The following is a 16,217-nucleotide window of genomic DNA, read 5'->3' as shown; positions in this document are numbered from 1 at the left end:
TAGGGTATCATGTTCTCTGTGTACTTCTTGTGACCCTGGATCCCTTTCTGTTAGAGGCAATAGCTGAGGGTGGGAGGGAAAATAAGAGGCCTAGAATATGTAGCATACATTTTGAAAGCTATTAAGTGGCACTTTATCCTTGATAGAGAGAATAAAACTACCATGGGAAACAGGGAGTGGAATTTCAACTGAAAGATCAGGTATGTATTTAAAGTATTTTACAAAACAATATCAGACCATTGTCCAAAAGCTTTGCTGGTTAAAAGACCCCTCAAAGGATCCCTTTTTTCAAACTCACACTTGGCATCATTCAAGATCCTGAATTTTCTTTACCTCAAGAATTTCAAAACCATAATACACAAAATAACCTGGCATCCAAATGCACACTAATCTCTGAGTCTTTTTCTGGCCAGTAAATGAAAAGAAAGCTATCGATCAGAGAGTGTGGAAGGATAACTGGGTGCACTTGAATTGTCATGGTAGAAGAACTTGAAATATTTCCTCAGTTATACTTTGAATTTTTGGTACTACTTTGCAAACAATTACTTATTCTACCTTGGGGTATTTTCTCTTCTTGTTAAGTGGTAAAACCTTTACCACATATGCCTTTACCTCACTTATTAGTATTTAAAAGTTTATCATATCATTTTTGTGAATGCATCCTGGAAAAACAGTACTAAAGAAATCTTTCCCTATCTGGGCAGATACAACAGTAATTTTTGGGATTCAGACAGTCCGTTATAAAGTTGTAGTAGTTTATTTATCACAGATATTTTAGCACATTGTTCCTTTCACAGTATTTTACTACACAGATACACACAGGAAAGTAATATTCTCCCAGTGGTCCTTTGGTGACTTGGATCTATTCAAGACCTTCCAGTTTATACTATTTTGACATGTTATAAAAAGTATTCCTGAGGTAGACAGTTACTAGGTGTCGAGTATTACCATCATTACATATGTCCTTTTCTGAAAAAACTTCCACCTTCGTTTGTAGGACAGCATTTTCTAAGAAAGGACAGCAGAAGTGTTAACTCATGAACCCAACGTATCGTCATCCACACCCTTTCCTGGATCTCACGTACTTTGATTTGACTTTGAAGTAAAGTTGCTATTTGGTCTCCATTCCTGTCTTGTAACTCCCTCTCTCCCCTCATGTCCTTTCTATTTGGTTTCTCCTCAGTACTCCAAGTCATCCCTATTTTCCTCCTGCTACAACATGGTTCCTCTTATTTTCTTTCCACTCTGAAACATCCTGACATTAACTTTTATCTGAAATTCATAAGCATTTGGGAAATGCTCTCACCAGAGACAAGAACCTTCCAGAAGAATTTGGCAACAGTACACACACAAGCAACAGGGCTTTCAGGAGTAGAAAGGTACTTGATATTTCGATTGTCCTCAGTACTGACTTCTATCTAAAGAAAAGAAAGTCAAGAAGGTTTAAATAGTGTCAATACAGAGAGGCAGCCTGAGATAGATCATTTGAACAATAAGCAATTTTCAGGGCACTGTGGGAAGGAAGGACTAATCATTTCCTATTGTTTTCTGTAACTTGTGTATCAAATTCACTTTAGCCCCCCCCCCCCGCCCCCAGAAAGAAAGAAACCACTGATTTATTTATTTGTTTTGTTGGGGTTATTCTGCCATGGTGAATGACTGAAACTCATAAACATTCTGTTAAAAATTGTCAGATATTACATTTCTCTCTCTCTCTCTCTCTCTCTCTCTCTCTCTCTCTCTCCCCCTGTGTGTGTGTGTGTGTATGTATGTATGTGTATGTGTGTGTGTCTGAGTATGTTTAACTCATGAGCTGCTTTGTGAGATGGATTAGTAAGCTCTTTATTTTAGTATTGTGAGGGCCAAAGAATATTGTCCATGATATATTTAGGGTGTTAGTTGGCTTTCATCTAGCCTGAGACTGAACATCTACAAATCAGAGTCAACGATGAATGACACAAACCTGTCCAGAACTAAGAATGGTTTTAAGGCAGGTGACACCAGGTTGTCTACTCTGCTACATTTAAATAAGAATGACAAAGATTAACAAGCAACCAGACTTTATAACCCCAACTCTAACTTCAGTTTTCTAGCTTTGTGATGCTATTGTTACACTGTTTTATTTCTGTAGCCTGAGATGAAAGAGTTGATACTTTTATCACTTGTGTGAATTTGTGAGTCCATGAAGTTTCTTTTTTTAAGTGGACAGGTTCAGAGGACCAGTCCATTATCATCAAGGCAGGAAGCACTGCAGCATCCAGGCAGGCTTGGAGTGGAGAAGGAGCTGAGAGTTCTACCTCGTGTTCTGAAGGCAGAGACTGAATCTCTCTTCCTCACTGGGCAAAACCTGAGTTTAGGAACCTCAAGCCCACCCCCATGGTGACATACTTCTTCTAATGAAGCTACACCTCCTCCATCAAAGCCATACCTCCTGAAAGTGCCACATCCCTTCTTGAACTTTAAAAATTATCATTGTAGGCTTAAGATAGCATGCTTATCTTGCAAATAGAAACAGTCACAGCTGGAGAAATTTTGACTGGCAATCTTAGGCATTGGTTTTCCTTAGCCAAAAGATATAACTTTTTCAGTCAATGGTCAGATACAAGTAATGACTTCTACATGGGCTAAGCAATTTATTATTTTATAAACCAAAAAGAGAACTTCAGGGATTCTGCCCAATACCAGATCTAAAGCATTTCTAACATCATTTTTATTTCTGTAAATATCTGTGACTCTACATTTGCCTATATCAGCAAAGATGATTCTTATTTAATCTACTCAACATATGGGGAAGACTCTGACCCCCCTCCCCTGAACAATTTTGGCATCTCTGAGGTTTTGGGCACATGGAGAGATTGCCAGTATCTTATACCAGATGGTTTACTGGATGTTCTAACAAAAGGTGGACATTATGAGAACTGTGGTTAGGAAAGAAAAACAGGAATAACTTTTTAAACAGATGTCACACAGTATGGATCATAAGAACTGTAGGGTCCACGATTCAAGTATAATATTGGGAAAAATGGGATTGGTTTTGAAACAAATATCAGAGGCTGTTCACTTTTTTATTATGGTTTTTGGTATAATTATACATTTCCCTTTTGCAATAATTTTTAAATTCAGTTTTGAAAAAGTATTTACTTAGTTTTATTTTATATCAGTTGGTGTGTGTGCTCAATGTCCACTCAGATGAGAGTTGGTGTCAGAAGTCCTAGAACTGAACTGCTATGGCTGTGAGATATCAGTGGTGCTCACAAAAACCAAGAAGTGCTCTCAACCCCTAAATCATATCTCTAGCCCTCAAACCTTCTTTTTGTATCTCCTTTCTAAGAGATAAAAGTTAATGTGGAAGAAAATATTAAAGAAATTGAGCAGGAAGTGAAGAGTTTGGAACAAATGCAGATGAAATTAGACCCAGGATCAAAGTTGGGTATGATGTGTGTCTGTGCTTATTGGGGTTGAGTAGGCCCTCGTATTGAGGGACAGTGCACAGTCACCTGCTAAAATATAAAATAGTCACCTGCTATCTTCTTGATTCTCTGTCACTACTTCATGAGGTGCATTCAGCAGGTGAGTGGAGATGGTAACATAAGTCTAACAGAGTTTCCTGGGCACTGCCACTCAGCCTTGTTTATCTTTGTTTCATTGCCATTTTCCTTGATTTTTTTCACTCCTCCTATAACTTTTTTCTCTAAATTTTCAATGTGAAAATCCTCATAAAACAGTTAAAATTCCTTACAATCTTCTTCAAAACACTATTACTTAACTATTAGAATAGAATTTGTAATACATACAGTTGTAACAAAATTTCTCTGACCTTTGAAGCTATGTACATAGAAATACTAAAAGGGAAGCATTTAACACAATATTAAAATTATTGGATTATCTTTATTATGATACTTTTCTTTATTATGATACTTCTCAATTATTCACTTACCCCCAAGCATTTATTCACATTATTTGTAACTGTGAGTTCTACTATAACTTCATTTGTCCTGTTTGTCTGAAAGAGTCTCCTGTTCAGTGAAAGTGACCAATTCCTTTAAAAGTAGAAGAGGCAGAAACACGAAATCATAATACTGTCCAACACTCATATGCTTGTGTATGGATGGGCAGAGAGAGCTCCAGGGCCCAATCATTGGGAGACCTGTTTTACCAGTCAACACACATATCCAACAAGAAGAAACAAATGGAAGTAAGAAAAGGTCACCGTGCTGCTTACATAGTGAATGTTGAAACCCGGGCTGGCAAAGCTATGTTTACATTATTTCCAGTAGCATTGCATGGGGAAGATTTATGACTTCACAGTCCACATTTATGCACCCCCTTTCTCTTTTCTTTCTAAACTTATCAATTAGTTCTCCAAGGCTTTATTCTTTCCAAAAGTAGAAATAGTAGAAGTATATTATAGTCCCAGAATTTGCTAAAGCCATCATATGGATCAATACAGCTTCACAGTAATAATTGATTTACCTCAACATTGCTTTCTTCAATGTAACCTTCCTTAGATCTGGAGTAAGGAACATCTTAAGTTTTACTTGACAAAAATTAAATTCCCAATTCAGAAATTCCCAACTTTTTATATTATTTCCACTCATAGAATTGCTTTTTCTTGGCATATAAAATTTCCCCATATAAACTTCCATGGATTCATTACCATCTGGTAAACTCTCCTTTTTCACATGATTCTGTATACTGTTAGTAGATTCTGATTTCTCCCTGTAACTGAATGCTTTCCTCTTGTCTAAAGCCATAGAATCCATTACTTACCATTATTTTTTTTGCAGGAATTGTAGTCTGTTATTCCTTTCCATTTTTAGCTATATACTTAGAGAATAATTTTATCACAAGGAATCTATGTAAAGGAACAGGTATAGAACAAGTGGGGTACACTAAGAAGATTATGTAGTTTTGTTTGTCTGTTTAAACAAATCAGCTCCAGGTGTGGTTAAAAGAGACCTACATATTAGAGTTGATGAAGACATTCACCTTTATTGTACAACTTAGATAATTTTCCTATGGGCAATTTCTCTCTTTGTCTCTGTCTCTGTCTCTGTCTCTCTCTCTCTCTCTCTCTCTGTCTCTCTCTCTCTCTTTCTCCCTCTCTCTCTCTCTCTGTGTGTGTGTGTGTGTTTGTATGTGTTTGTGTTGAGTCAAGATGTCCACTTTTACATGAGTAGAGATGTGAATATCTAATTCTTTGCTTCCATACTCCACATTGAGAATTAGAGGTGAATTACATGCTATCCATATTGTCCCCACAAGGGCCAAGTTTATGTCTCTCCTCATAATTGTCATGTTGATGAAAATTATACTATAATCTAGGCCAAAAGTCAGTTTGTACACAATATTTTCATTGTCAACTCATCACTTGGTATCAGGACAGAAGCTTTAGAAGCTACATATTGCCTCAGAGTTTAAAAATGTGAGACTCAGAGCTACAAGTAGTAAGAATCCAATTTGTCAATATCTAGTGGGAACAGATTTTTAGGAAGGCAGTGAGGAAAGAGTGGTGCCTTACCTATTGTCCTGACAATAGGCAGTCTCCAGAAGTAAGCAGAGAATCAGGAGGTGGGTGACTCTTCCAGTCTGGTGGAAAATTTGAAGAAAAGCCATGCTGTAAGAACTTACACACATGAGCCTTGCCATCTTAAACCCGATCTCTCTTCTTATTTGCAGAAGGAATACAATGAAGCAGAAGGGCAGGTCTACTCAGCCAAAACCATCATAGGTTTGGATCCCTTCCATTGCTCCCTTGTTTGTTTTTCTATATCAATGGTCAATATCCATATGGAACTTCAAAATGGAGTCTAGTGAATAAAATATTAGATTTTGTTTTTCATCAGTATGAGATTAAAAGGTTCATAGATATTCACATGGATCGAATTACATTTTTTCTAAACAAGGTTTGTTTTTATTTTTCCTTTGTTTCCTAAACTGCTCTTACTCTGAAGATATGTGAACTTTAATCATTTCTCTTTGTCCTCTGGATTACATAAAGCCTTACCTCCCTGGTAACTCAGAGAACCCCAACTTAAAAATATACTGCATATGAGTAATGACTCAGTATATTATTAATATTCAATTCCCTTGATTAGTATTCTTAGGTAGAGTGGTCTTCTATAGGAAATAATGGTCCTATCTTGCATACTGAGTAAATTTTCTGAAAATTCAAGACATGTATGTACAAGGAAATCACATGTGAATAAAGGGAGCAAATATATTTGGTATAATTTAAACCATATCATTAGAGAGCAATAACTTGAACAGCATTGCCTCTTATAGACTTGTTTGTTCAGAATACTTGGGTTCACATTTGATGTGTAGGGAATATAATTGTGAAACATCCAGGAAAATTATTCTCATCTTAGTTTGTTCTCCATTTCTCTATTTTCAGTTACTGCTCTCACTGCTAGGTCCACATGTTCAGGTGTGAAGAAATTCCAGACTCCATTTTCTTGCAGTCAGTCATTAGTGCCCTTCAAGTCCATGTTCCCATAGTTCCACATCCTATTCTTCCTCCTCCCTGTTTTCAAGAGGATGTCCCCACCCTTCCCACCCCAACCCCCACCCCCAGCAGGCTTCCCCATGCTCTGGGGCCTCAAGTGTCTTGAGAGTTACAAGCTTCTTCTCTAAGAATTTCATGAATTCATTGTTTCTAATGGCTGAATTAGACTCCATTATGTATATATACCACATTTGTTTTTGTATCCATTACTCCTTTGAGGGACACCTGGGTTCTTTCCAGCTTCTGGCCATTATAAATAGGGCTGCAATGGACATAGTGGAGCATGTATCCTTATTACATGCTGGAGAATCCTCTGGGTATATGCTCAGGAGTGGTATAGCAGGATCCTGTGGAAGTGAGGTGCCCAGTTTTCTGAGGAACCGCCAGACTGATTTCCAGAGTGGTTGTACCAAGTTGCAATCCCACCAGCAGTGGAGGAGTGTTTCTCTTTCTCCACATCCTCACCAGCACCTGTTTCCTCCTGAGTTTTTGATCTTAGCCATTCTGACCCGTGTGAGGTGAAATCTCAGGGTTGTTTTGATTTGCATTTCTCAGGGAGCTGGAGAACATCATACTAAGTGAGGTAACCCGGTCTCAAAAGATCAATCATGGTATGCACTCACTGATAAGTGGATATTAGCCTAGAAACTTGGAAGACCCATGTAATAATTCACATATCAAATGATGTCCAAGAAGAACGGAGGAGTAGCCACTGGTTCTGGAAAGGCTCAGTGCAGCAGTATAGGGCAATACCAGAACAGGGAAGTGGGAAGGGATGGATGGGGGAACAGGGGGAGGGAAGAGGGCTTATGGGACTTTCGTGGAGTGGGGAGCCAGGAAAGGGAAAATCATTTGAAATGTAAATAAAAAAATATATCAAAGAAAAATAAAGAAGCTTCTTCTCTCACTAAGGCCAGACCAGGCAGTCCTCTGCTGTATGTGTCAGGGGCCTCACACCAGCTAGTGTATGCTGCCTGGTTGGTGTCCCAGTATTTGAGAGATCTCAGGGTTCAGGTCAGTTGAGACTACTGGTTGTCCTATGAGGTTTTCTTCCTCCTCAGCTTCTTCAAACATTTCTCTAATTAAATCATCTTGGGTCCCTGACTTCAGTTCATTGGTTGGGTGTAAGTATCTGCATCTGTCTCAGTCAGTTGCTTGTTGTGCCTTACAGAGGACAGCCATGCAAGGCTCCTGTCTATAAGCACACCAAAGTATCAATAAAAGTGTCAGGCCTTGAAACCTCCCCTTAGATAGATCCCAAGTATGGCTGGTCACTGGACTTCTTTTTCCTGAGTCTCTTCTCCATTTTTGTCCCTGCAGTTCTTTCAGACAGGAACAATGCTGGATCAGTGTTTTTGACTTTGGGATGGCAATCCCTCCACTTGATGCCATGATTTTCTACTGGTAATGGACTCTACAAGTTCCCTCTCCCAGCTGTTGGGCATTTTAAGTCCTGAGAGTCTTTCACTTCTCAGGTCTCTGGTAAATTCTAGAGGGCAACCGCACCTCCCACCTCCTGAGGTTGCATAATTCCATTCTTTCTGCTGGCCCTCAGGGCTTCTTTCCTGTTCCCCACAAAGGATTACCTGATCATGTTCTCCTTTTCTCAAACTTGTGATCTTCTTCATTTTGCTGCAACACAAAAATAAGCTGAAGAAACCCTTTGAAAATTAGAAGAACCAGGTTATCCATGGATTTGCTTCTCACCATTGAAATACGTGACTCTTAGAATCTTGGATTATAAGACAAGATATTATCCAAGAAAAGATGGTTCAAGAAACCTTAGTATTCAGACTGTCTAATATTTTATTATTCTCCTTGAGTAGAGTCCTCTGGTTACAGGATTAAGAGAGTGCCTAGAGCTTAATATGGTTTCCACACCATTTTAGTTTTATTTTATCAGTGATGCCAATGGATTGGGCAGGGCTATTGTCAACACCAGATTCCATGAATGCTATGCATACATATTGAAGGAACTACCGTACTTCCCCCTTTCATGCACTCATTTATAACTTAAAAGGTTTTTCTTAGCTTTCCTTGTCTTTTCTTTAACTTGGTTGTTTGTCCATCTTATTTAATTTTTCAAAGAATTAGCATTGTTTTTCAATGAAGTTGTGCAATTTTTAAAGTTTCTGTTTCATAATGATGAAATAAAAAGGAAGAGGAATTTCCTAGACCAGCAGGTCATTCTTCAGTGACTGAGTCTAGGGAACAAATACCAGGAAGTAAACAGGTAAATCAGAATATAGAAAAGATCAAAATGTGTGGGATCAGGAGGTCTTGCAAAAGTCAGATCTTTTTATGCCAAGCAACCTTGGTTTGAAGCATATCTTATATCCTGTACAATGGGATGAAGTCAAAAGAACTAGTAATATAAGGAGAAGTTAGCAAGATATGAATCAAACAATGTTGCCCCTGGCATTCTAAAACATTACAGATTGACCACACAGCAACTTTGGGACTAATACTAATAATCTCTCCCCCCAACAGTGAGAAGAGTTGGGTTCTCTGAATCTCTCTCTCTCTCTCTCTCTCTCTCTCTCTCTCTCTCTCTCTCTCTCTCTCTCTCTCTCTCTCTTTCTCTCTGTCTCTCTCCTCAAACCATTTTTTCCTACATTGGAGACCTGACTACAAACTATGCTATTGTAATGATGAGAGACTGCTTGTGAGAGTAATCACTCAACATATGATTTGACTTATGTCCCACTCCATTAGATTGAACTGATACCTGACACTGCTAGGTGACCAAGGACCCTTCTTATTTCCTTATACCTGGCACTTTGGGACCAATTAGTAAGTCTGTGCTGGCCTTCCTTTGATTAATTGAGTCTCTGATGCAGTGTGGAGGTCCTATCTACACATATTCACCTTTGTCTATGCTAGGAGTACTGGAAAAAATTCTACCATCAATTTCCTGTAATCCTATATACAATGCTCTGGCAGTAACCATATTGGTGTGAGGAGGTGTGGGCAGGGAGAAGCAGAGGAGGTCAATGTCCAGATTGCTGTATTGGAATACAGGTTGGTTTGTGCATATTAAGCTTCACTCTCCCTTAGCAAAATATTGGTTTTATATTTTTTATTGAAGGTTAAGATCTATTGCTTTTAGTAGTATATTAGTGTATCAAATTCTCTGTGTAGTTCTTTTGACACTGATTCCTTTCTCTTCCAGGCAACAACTCAGGAAGAGGGACTAAGAGGGGGAAACCAGGAAAGGAGATAGCATTTGAAATGTAAATAAAGAAAATATATATAAAAAGGGGTACTGGAATAAGTGGCACTGTATCCTTGTTAGAGAGAATATATTATCCCAGAAAACAGAAAGTGGAAATGTTATCTCTTATCACCACTTGCAGTTGTGAACAAACTGGAAGATTATAGACACATATAAAGTATTTGACAAAGTAATGTTAGACCATTATCTAAAAGCTTTGCTGGTTTATAGACCTCCATAGACAGTGCATCATGGTTCCAGGATCCCTTTTTTTTTCCAACTTATACTTGGCATCACTCTAGACACCAAATTTTCCTTACTGCAAGAAAAGGAAGAAAGTCAAAGTCACAATATGTAAAACAAGTGGCCATTCAAATTCACCTGGATCTTTTTTTGGATAGTAGTTGAAAAGAAGAAAGTTATAGATCAGATTGTTGAGAGGGACAGCTGGATGTAGGTGAATTGTAATGGTAAAAGAACTTGAAATCTTTTCTCAATTCTGCTTTGAATTTTTAGTGTTACTCTACAAACTGTTGCTCATCCTGACTTGGGTATTTTTTTTTATGCTAAGTGGCAAGAACAAGTTCTGACCTTAATTTAAATGTTTGTTATGTAACTGTTGTAAGTGTGTCCTGGAAAAAAAACAGTGTTAATGAAACCTTTGGCCATAAAGCAAAATAGAGTAGTAATTCATGGAGAAAAGACACAAATAGTTCACTGTGAAGTTGTAGAGGTTTATTTATCACACAGATATTTTTCAGAGTTAATTTTACCACAACCTATTTTTTACTACAGAAATCAATATATGAAAAGAATATCTATCCAGGTGGTTTGGTACCATGGATCTATGTGAGGCATCTTCCAGTTTGTGGTGATACAAGGATTTCACGTGTAACTGTCTCAATATAAGAAGTTACTGGAAATATGTTTTCATCATCAGGACATATGTTCTTAGCTGGAACAACTTCTGCTTTGCCTTGTAAGATAGTATTTGCTACAGGAAAGAAGGCATAAGTATTAAAGCATGAACTCCACTTAGCTACATCTGTATTCCCTTCTGGGTGTACTATACTTTGATTCTTATTCCTATATGCGTGGTATGGTTGCTGTTTGAACTCCCTTCCCTTAATTTCAATGTCTTCTGTCTCTCATTTCCTTTCAATTTGCCTTCTCATCACTACAGTCTCTTTCCTTTTCTTCCTGCTACAACATGCTTTCTTTTATTCTCTTCCAACTCTGACATATCCTGACATTCACTCTTATAGGAAGCATTTCCACTTACCAGAGACTTGAATATCCCAGAAGTAGTTGTTTACAGTACAAATGCAAGCAGTGTAAGTTGCTTTAGCAGAAATGTATTTGATATTTGGATTGTCCTCAATACTCATTTTCACCTAAGGAAATAAAGTGAGGAAGGGTTGAATGGTGTCAATAGAGAAAAGGCAACCATTATGGAAAATAAGCAATTCACAGAGCATCATGGGAAGGGAGGAGTATTTCCTCATAGCTGTTAGAATACACCAGATGCTGAGCATGTTTTTGTGACTTATATGCCAAATTCAAACTTAGCCCCATTCAGTGTAAGATGGAAAATCACTGATTTTTGTTGTTGTTGTTGTTGTTATTGTTGTTGTTATAATGAATGACTGAAATTTAAAAAGGTTTTCTTAGAACTTGTGAGATATTACATGTTTCCATCTAATGGAGTGAAGCTTCATGCACGTCTGTTTTGTATTTTGGGGATGGGGCAGCTTGGAATGTTTACCTCCAGTGGTAGCCCAAAACCATGGCCATCTCCTTGGCCTTTTTTGATAACTTGGGCCACAGACATTAACACAGACCCCTGGTACAGCAGAACCTTTCAAGAATGAAGGAGGGTTTTGAGGGTGGAGACACAATATTTCTACTCTGTTGTGGTGAAATGAGTGTGAAAAAGGCTAATATAGTTTATAATCCAAACTCTCTGACTTTAGTTATCAAGCTTTGAGATGCAGTGCATGTTACACTGATATTTCTGCTGTCATTGTGTGTGTGTCATTGTGTGCCTCCTTTGCATGAGTTTTTCAGTTTTTGTGCTTTCTGAGTCAAAGGTATCAGTTTAGACTTGAAATAATGCTTATTGTGTAAATGAAAACAGTTCCTGCTCGAAAATTATTGGATATCTAGTATTTAGACATTGCTTTTCATTAGTCCAATATTTTAGTCAATGGTCAGATAGAAGAAATTACTTCTAAATGAATTAAGCAATCTATTGAGTTAAAAAAAAAAACCTGAAACTTTAGGGAAAAACAGAGAACTTTAGGGCATCTGACAATACCAGAACCAAAAGTATTTCAAGCATCAATCTTGGTTGAGTATTAGGGATCGTTATTTTGCTATTATGGCTTTTGGTATAACAAAAAAAATTCCCTTCTTTTTTGTAATGATTCTTTAGTTCATTTGTGAAAAGGATTTATTTTATGTGTTTGAAGGAGTATGTCTATTCAGTCTTCCTAAAGACCAGAAGATTTGTCAGATACCCTGGTTCAAGAGTTGAGAGCACTTGCTGTTCTCTCTGAGTATCTTAGGTGGTTCACAGCCATGCCTGAGTCCAGTCCTCATGCAGTCACTCTGAAACTGCAGCTACTGTTCTTATCCCATGAACCATATCTCCAACCCTCAAAACTTTTGGTACTTCTTTTCTTATTCACAAAAGACACATTTGAAGAATTGTTAAGGAAATTGAGCAGGAGATGAAGAGTTGGGAACAATTGAAGAAGAAAGTAGACCTAGAAATAAAGGTGAAGACAATGTGTATCTCTGCTTACCAGGGGCAAAGTAAGCCCTTACACTGAGGGACAGTGCACAATAACCTCATTCCTATATTTATTACACCTGCCAAAGCATGTTGATCTGTATCGTCTTATATCCCCATCATTAATACATTGCATGGAGTCAAGAGGTGAGTGAAAGTATGAATGTAAGTCCATAAGTGTTTCCTGGTCACTGCTACTTAGTCATGTTTATATTTGATTCATTGGTATTTTTCCTGATTTTTCACTCACCCCATTATTTTTTCTCTAAAATTTTACCTAGTTTCTTTGTGAAGTTGCTTATTCCTGTCTCACCAATATTCTTTAGAACCCTATTACTTTACTTTTAGAATAAAATTTGTAACACTTACATTTACAACACAATTTCACTTAGTTTCAAATCTATGCACACAAAAAACATAAAAGGGCAACATTTAGCACAATATTAAATCACTGAAATTTCTTTATTATAATACTTCACTTTCATTTAGCGCTCAATTATTCACTTACCACCATACATTTATCCATTTTATTTGTAACTGTGAGTGTTACTGTAAATTCATTTGCCTTGTTCATCAAAGAAACTTCCATATTTAGTGAAAGTAGATTGTTCCTGTGTCAGTCAAAAAACAGAAACACAAAATCAGGTAAAAGTCAAAGACTCAGGCAGATAGAGCTCCAGGGGTCAAGTGTCAGGAAGATCCTTATAAAGGTCAACACTTTACTCTGAAAGGACCCTCTGCTTGTAATTTCTCCCAAATTATTCCATGTTTCTAGCCAACACACACATCCAACATGAGAAAGCAAATGAAGACCAGAAAAGAAGGTTGAAGTCCTAGTCATTGGGTGTGGGAGCTGGACTGGCAAAGCTACATTCTCTTTTCTGTTTCTACTCATCATTCCAGGTTAGAGACTTTACAGTTTACCTTGGTGCACTCACCTTTCTGTTTTCCTTCTACCGTTATCTAAAAATTCTCCAAAGTTCTCTTGCTTTTAAAAGCAGAACTTGAACAAGAATAGTATATACACCAAATCTGCTAAATCCAACACATGGGTGAACATGTCTTTACTGGAACAATTGGTTCACCTCAATATTTTCTACTCAGATCACTGCTTTTAAGGCTTAAAGTAAGAAACATCAAAACTTCTGATTGGCAAAAGTTAGATTCCCTAATCAAATGATCTTAATGTCACTCTCCTTGTTTCCCAGTCCTCCATCTCTTCAGAAATGTTTTTCCATAGCAGGTAAAATTCCCCCGTCTAAACTTCTATGTATTCTTTACCATTTGGTAGTTTCTTCTTTCTCACATGATTCTGTGTACTGCTAGAGGACTCTGGTTTCTCCCTGTAAACCAATGCTTTCTTATTTTTAAAAGTCACAGAACCAAATACATACCATTTCTTCCTTATATAAATTGAAATCTGATATTTCTTTCCCATTTTAGTTATAGACTTATACAATATATTTATCACACAAGAAATCTCATGCACAGAAATGGGTTTAAAAGAGCAGGGTACAATATAACATTTCTGCATTTCTTTCTTTTGTTTAAACAAATCTACTCCAGGTGTGGTTAAAAGTGCCAGCATATTGAAATTGGTGAAGATATAGCATTCATTGAACAATTTATATAATTTTTCTATTGATAATTTATTAGTTTTTTTGGTTATTTGAGACAAGATATTCCACTGTTCAATGCTAGGGAATCTTGAACATTCAGTTCTTTGCTTTCAGACACCAATTTTAGAATTGGAAATGAATTATATCTTATCTATAACTAATCCACAAAAATATGGGACAAGGTTACCTCTCTTCTCATATTATCATATTGATGAAAATGATGATTGTATAATCTACCTAGAAAAATCAATTTGAACAAAGTCTTTTAATTATCACCCAGTCATTGATATCAGGACACAGGCTTAAGAAGTTTTGCATTTTCTCAAAGGTTAGTAAAGTGATATCAGAACCACAAATCACAAGAATACAATTATGTTCCCCCTTCAAGTAGGAACATATTTCTTGGAATGTGGTGAAGAAAAAGTAATGCCTTACCTATTATCCTGACCAGAGGCAAGCTCTAGAATTAAACACAAAATCAGGATATGTATAACAGCTTGGGGCTGGTAGAGAATTTGAAGAGAAGCCATGCTGTAAGAGTTGACACTTGTGAGCATTATCCATCTGAAACCCAGATGTCTCCTTTTATTTGCAGCATGAATACAATGAAACAAATGGGTGGGTCTACTCAGCTAATGGCATAATATGTTATCATCCCTCCCACTGCCACCCTGTTTGTTCTTCTGCAACAAGGATGAGTATCCAATTGGAACTTCAAAATGGATCATATTTAGAAAGAAATGAGATTTTCCCCTTTGCCAGTATGAGATTAGAATATTCTTAGATTATCAGGATGGACTCAATTCTAATTATTCTAAGTGGCATCTCTTCCTTTTTAACCTTTGTTTCCTAACCTGCTCTTACTGTAGGGATATATAATCTTCAATCACCTTTCTTTTTCTTCTGGATACCATGCCTCACATCCCTGATAATCCAGAGAACACAAACTCAAACCTATCCTACAGTTGATTAATGACACAGCATATGGTTATTACTCAATTCCCATAATTAGGGTTCTTAGGTACAATGATCTTCTGTAGGAAATGATGGACATTCTTTGCATACAGAGAAGGTTTTTGGAAAATCCAAGGCATATATTTAGAACACCTCACATGTGACTAGGGGGTACAGATATAGCTGATATAATTTTGACCATATTATCAGTGAGGGAGATCTTGGATATCTTCACTTCATGTGCTTTAGTCAGGGTTTCTAGTTTCTATTCCTGCACAAACATCATGACCAAGAAACAAGTTGGGGAGGAAAGGGCTTATTCAGCCTACACTTCCATATTGCTGTTCATCAACAAAGGAAATTAGGACAAGGACTCACACAGGGTAGAAACTTGGAGGTAGGAGTGGATGGATATAGGAGGTAGGAAGGAAGAATGCTGCTTACTGGCTTTGCTTCCCTTGATTTGCTCAGCTTACTTTCTAATAGAAGGCAAGATGGCCAGGAATGGCACAGCCCGCAATGGGCTAGGCCCTCCTCCCTTGAAAACTAATTGAGAAAATGCCTTAAAGCTGGATCTCATGGAGGCATTTCCTCAAGGGAGGCACTTTTCTCTGAGATAATCCAGCTTGTGTCAAGTTCACACACACACACACACACACACACACACACATACACACAGAGACAAACCAGCCAGTACAGTGTGTGCTGGTTCTTCCATGAGACTTGGGTCCACAGAATTGTGTAGGGTGACAAATGCAGAAACTTTCAGGAAACTTCTTGTCATCCCAGTTCTGTGCTCTCTAACTTTAGTTACTGCTCAGCTTGCTTTGTCCTCATGTGTGAGGAGGTCAGCGGTAGGGGAAAATGCCAGACTTCATTTTCAAAGAGAAACTATGATCACCTCCATTGAACTGCAAGATAATATGCAAGCTGATGAAAGTCTTGGAGAGTTAGATTAACCAAAGGATTAATTGTCTTTGCCCACTTACCATTGAAGTAGGAGAGTTTTGGTATCCCTGATAGATGGCAAGGTGTTAATTAAGAGTAGATAGATTAGATAGTTCAGAATCAGCATGTCTATTCTTCCATGTTTCTCCTTGGGACATAATGCCAAGGTTAGAAGATACA

At 37.6% G+C, this 16,217-nt stretch overlaps 2 protein-coding genes across 2 annotated transcripts; both read right to left on the bottom strand.

Annotated features, from left to right (window-relative positions):
- Positions 1–886: 886 nt before the first annotated feature.
- LOC127677905 (prolactin-inducible protein homolog) lies at positions 887–5,616 on the bottom strand. The gene is made up of 4 exons (XM_052172846.1): positions 5,522–5,616; positions 3,938–4,040; positions 1,307–1,418; positions 887–1,008 (listed from the first exon to the last, which is right to left on the bottom strand). The coding sequence occupies exons 1-4, from the start codon at positions 5,614–5,616 to the stop codon at positions 887–889; spliced, it is 432 nt and encodes a 143-aa protein (XP_052028806.1).
- Positions 5,617–10,567: 4,951 nt separating this feature from the next.
- On the bottom strand, positions 10,568–14,665 carry LOC127677903 (prolactin-inducible protein homolog). The gene is made up of 4 exons (XM_052172845.1): positions 14,571–14,665; positions 13,025–13,127; positions 11,005–11,116; positions 10,568–10,716 (listed from the first exon to the last, which is right to left on the bottom strand). Exons 1-4 carry the CDS (start codon positions 14,663–14,665, stop codon positions 10,568–10,570), a joined length of 459 nt encoding a protein of 152 aa, XP_052028805.1.
- Positions 14,666–16,217: the final 1,552 nt, after the last annotated feature.

This window comes from Apodemus sylvaticus, chromosome 2, assembly GCF_947179515.1.
Source record: "Apodemus sylvaticus chromosome 2, mApoSyl1.1, whole genome shotgun sequence".
NCBI lineage: Eukaryota > Metazoa > Chordata > Mammalia > Rodentia > Muridae > Apodemus > Apodemus sylvaticus.
Note: the sequence above shows the minus strand (reverse complement) of the source record. Positions and strands in the feature narration are given on the sequence as shown.

Excerpts from the sequence above, each read along its gene's own strand:
- LOC127677905 (XM_052172846.1), bottom strand. The coding sequence starts at position 5,616 with ATGGCTTTTCTTCAAATTTTCCACCAGACTGGAAGAGTCACCCACCTC. Across the intron at positions 4,041-5,521 it reads GCCTATTGTCAGGACAATAG|GAATTGGTCACTTTCACTGA; the intron begins GTAAGGCACCAC and ends CTACTTTTAAAG. Across the intron at positions 1,419-3,937 it reads ATGTGAATAAATGCTTGGGG|ATAGAAGTCAGTACTGAGGA; the intron begins GTAAGTGAATAA and ends TCTTTTCTTTAG.
- LOC127677903 (XM_052172845.1), bottom strand. The coding sequence starts at position 14,665 with ATGGCTTCTCTTCAAATTCTCTACCAGCCCCAAGCTGTTATACATATC. Across the intron at positions 13,128-14,570 it reads GCCTCTGGTCAGGATAATAG|GAACAATCTACTTTCACTAA; the intron begins GTAAGGCATTAC and ends TGACTGACACAG. Across the intron at positions 11,117-13,024 it reads AAATGGATAAATGTATGGTG|GTGAAAATGAGTATTGAGGA; the intron begins GTAAGTGAATAA and ends TTATTTCCTTAG.